The sequence below is a fragment of the Lolium rigidum genome, chromosome 3 (genome assembly GCF_022539505.1).
Source record: "Lolium rigidum isolate FL_2022 chromosome 3, APGP_CSIRO_Lrig_0.1, whole genome shotgun sequence".
Classification (NCBI taxonomy): Eukaryota; Viridiplantae; Streptophyta; class Magnoliopsida; order Poales; family Poaceae; genus Lolium; species Lolium rigidum.
The window spans coordinates 164,324,686-164,328,336 of record NC_061510.1 but is presented as its reverse complement, the minus strand read 5'-3'; the positions used below and the strand labels follow the sequence as shown (position 1 = coordinate 164,328,336).

The following is a 3,651-nucleotide window of genomic DNA, read 5'->3' as shown; positions in this document are numbered from 1 at the left end:
TGTTGACCAATATATAGATGCTCTACTCAGCCACACGTTTCACATATCACCGTCGGTAACATGAAAACCGTGCGCGCGTTTGAGACTCGGCACGGGACACCTTTGCATGACACTGACACAAAAAATTCGCAAGCCACAGCTGCTGCTCTCCACTCCACGCACACAGAATATGAAAATATCACGAAGCAATCAGCCCACATCAATCGAGCAGATAAACATCGCTCCGAGAGACCAAACCCACGGTGTCCATCACACAAACCCATCCGCAGCAAACCAAATCCACTGCCGGAAGTCTCCACTCGCTAGTAGCTAGCTCCCCAAGACGAGCGAGAGTGAGGTACAGAGTGTGCTGGCCGGACGACATGAGCGTTGTGATCCTTGACGGCTCGACGGTGCGGTCCTTCGTGGCGGACGAGGCCGCCTTCGCGCGCAGCGTGGACGCGCGCTTCGCCGCGCTCGACGCCAACGGCGACGGCGTGCTGTCCCGCGCCGAGCTCCGCCGCGCGCTGGAGTCCTTCCGCCTCCTCGACGGCGGGGGCTTCGGCTCCGCCGAGCCGCTCCCTCTCCCCGCCGAGGTCGCCACGCTCTACGACGCCGTCTTCGAGCAGTTCGACGCCGACCACAGCGGCGCCGTCGACCACGCCGAGTTCCGCGACGAGATGCGCCGCATCATGCTGGCGGTCGCCGACGGCCTCGGCTCCCAGCCGCTCCAGGTCGCCGTCGACGACGAGGGCGGTAGCTTCCTGCTCGAGGCCGCCGAGCACGAGGCCGCCATGATCGCCGCCAAGGTCCAAGAAGAGAGCAGGAAGGCGGCCGAGGAAGCCAACAGCAAGTGATGGCGCCGATGTGTCCACGTGCCGGCCGGCGTAGTGTGCTGTGTGCATATGAAGATTGAAGAAGGTAGAGACGTGGAGTGGCACGTGTATACGGAGTACTACATGAGAGTGGTGGCGCGCGTATGTCCTCTGTGTACCGCATGGAATAAAAATCTTTTTTTACTCCGTATGTCCTTAGGCTTAATCTTGTCCCTGAGATGACGGCCCGAATCGGTTCAAACCGACACAAATAGGACATACCACCACAATGTATTGTTTTTAGGATTGTATCTTAATTTAATAATTTTTGTTTCATGCATGAATATGATATTCTAGAAACTGATTTACTTATAACCCTGTGCAAATGTTGTATCTTACTATAGTGCCACATAGAGATTTTGCCTATGATAACATGATAAGAGACTACCATTGCGAAAGGTCTTATTGTAGACGATTTTTTTTTAGAAAATACAACACTTTATTGATTAAAGCAAACCATTACAAATAGTCTGCCGAATACAAACCGAAATAGTGTTTCTAAAAATAGCATAAATAAAGAGCTCCGCAGAGCGAGCTAAAGTATGTGCCGCTAAACTGTGAATAAACGACACCAAAGAGAACTCAGAAGCTAGAGCCTTTATTTCCTGAACCACTACTCCCACTTGGCTACGGTCAATCTCAGACCCATTGACACGTTGGACCAAAGAAAGGCAATCAGAAGCCACAATTACCTTGTCGAACCCTCAACTCCAGCCAGGGACAAAGCGTGATGAAGTGCTAGCGCTTCAACAATCTCAGGCATTGTAACCTCCTCGACTAGCTCGCTACAGGAAACCGAGCATTCGCTATTGTGGTTCCAGATCACAACGCCAATTCCCATGCGGCGCGTAGAGGGAAATAGAGCAGCATCAACATGAATATGAACCACTCCTTCCGGCGGCGGAGACCATCGAGGCAAGAAAACGGTAGCCTCACGCCTAGTGGAAGTAGATGGTTGGAAAAGATGCCTCTCTCTCGTGCTATGCATGATGGTGTCTTACTGTCTTATGATCAAACTGCAAGTGGATTTGCCGATCATATCCCTCAATTAACTCATTCGTGCTCAAATCTACTATGTATGCACCCGATGAGTATTTCAAAACCTATGATAGAGTGAATTGTAACTTGTTGCGTGAGGTGCTGCTGAGGAAGGGATTCTCGGCTGGAATTGTGCACCATTTGATGCAATTGGTATCCTAGGCCAGACGGCCATAAATATCAATGGGGAGATCGGACCCTACTTTCGGAAATGCTGGGGGAGTGCGGCAAAGGGACCCATTCTCTCCAATTCTGTTTGATTTTCTGGTGGATGTCTTGGCTGCTTTGGCTAGGGCTGGCAGGGCATATTCATAGTGTGGTGCCACATCTAATCCCGGGAGGAGTCACCCACCCGCAATACGCAGATAATACAATGCTCCTGATAGAACCGTCTACTATGGGAGTAGCCAACCTCAAATTTCTTCTGCTATGTTTCGAGAATATGTTAGGGCTCAAGATAAATCTCTCGAAAAGCGAAGAAGTGGTGATGGGGTCGCTGCGGTAGAACAACTAAGGGTAGCAGACTATGTGAACTGTAAACTGGGGAGCCTACCGATGAAATATATGGGGCTTCCAGTTTATGATAAGACCTTATCAGTGGCGGACTGGCACTTCCTAACTGAGAAGGTGGGTCATAGGGTTGACCCGTGGCAAGGCCTATTCTTAGCGTCCGCGGGGAGGCTAGAACTGACCAACTCATGCCCCTCGAGTCTACATATATGTTTGCGATGGGACTATACCTACTGCATGACTCGACGCATGGTGCTATGAATAAATCAAGGTCTCGCTTCTTTTGGGAAGGGGTGGGTACCAAGAGGAAGTACCATATGGTAGACTGGATCACAGTATGCAGGCCGAGAGCTTTTGGGGGTTTGGGAATCCTCAATACTAAGTTCATGAATATCGCCCTGATGTTGAAGTGGGTATGGAAACTATACCAGGACGTGGAAGATCTATGGGCGTACCTCCTTCGAGCTAAATGTCTAGAAGATCATGACCTTTTCTCTCTGGTTGTTCCGACGCGGGGATATTCATTTTGGAATGCCATCAAAAAGTTAAAATGGTACTTCAAGATGGGGGCTAAACACCAGCTCCACGACGGGAGAAGGACTTACTTCTGGTTGGACTGGTGGACGAGGCCAAGCCCGCTTAGGGTGAGCTTCCCACGTCTACTTGAGTTCTGTGAACCCGTATGCGACAGTTGCAGGGGTGAGATCGGCCGAGGGATGGCACATGAGGTTCAAGAAAACCTTTGGTCTGGCAGAAACGGTGGAGTGGGACAACCTTTGTAGGTTTTCTATCTCCATCCTTTTGGCCAGGGGAATGACAAGGTTTCATGGGGACTCGAGGCCTCAGGGGAGTACTCGGTGAACTCATTGTATTGTAGGCTATCTCTTGGTGCGGCGGCGGATGTGTGGAAAACTGATACGTCTCAAACGTATCCATAATTTCTTATGTTCCATGCTACTTTTATGACAATACTCACATGTTTTATACACACTTTACATCATTATTATGCATTTTCCGGCACTAACCTATTGACAAGATGCCGAAGCGCCATTTCATATTTTCTGCTGCTTTTGGTTTCAGAAATCCTACAAAGGAAATATTCTCGGAATTGGACGAAATCAACGCACAGGGTCTTATTTTTCCACGGAGCTTCCAGAAGACCGAAGAGGATACGAGGTGGGGCCACGAGGCGCCGACACCATAGGGCGGCGCGGCCAGAATGGGGCCCGCGCCAGCCTATGGGGTGGGG

At 50.5% G+C, this 3,651-nt stretch overlaps 1 protein-coding gene across 1 annotated transcript; it reads left to right on the top strand.

Moving 5' to 3' along the window:
- The first annotated feature begins 362 nt into the window (after positions 1-362).
- LOC124698573 lies at positions 363-1,005 on the top strand. The gene has a single exon (XM_047231058.1). It carries the CDS (start codon positions 363-365, stop codon positions 834-836), a length of 474 nt encoding a protein of 157 aa, XP_047087014.1. The 3' UTR covers positions 837-1,005.
- Positions 1,006-3,651: the final 2,646 nt, after the last annotated feature.

Bases quoted from the DNA above. Each gene is read 5' to 3' on its own strand.
- LOC124698573 (XM_047231058.1), top strand. From the start codon at position 363: ATGAGCGTTGTGATCCTTGACGGCTCGACGGTGCGGTCCTTCGTGGCG.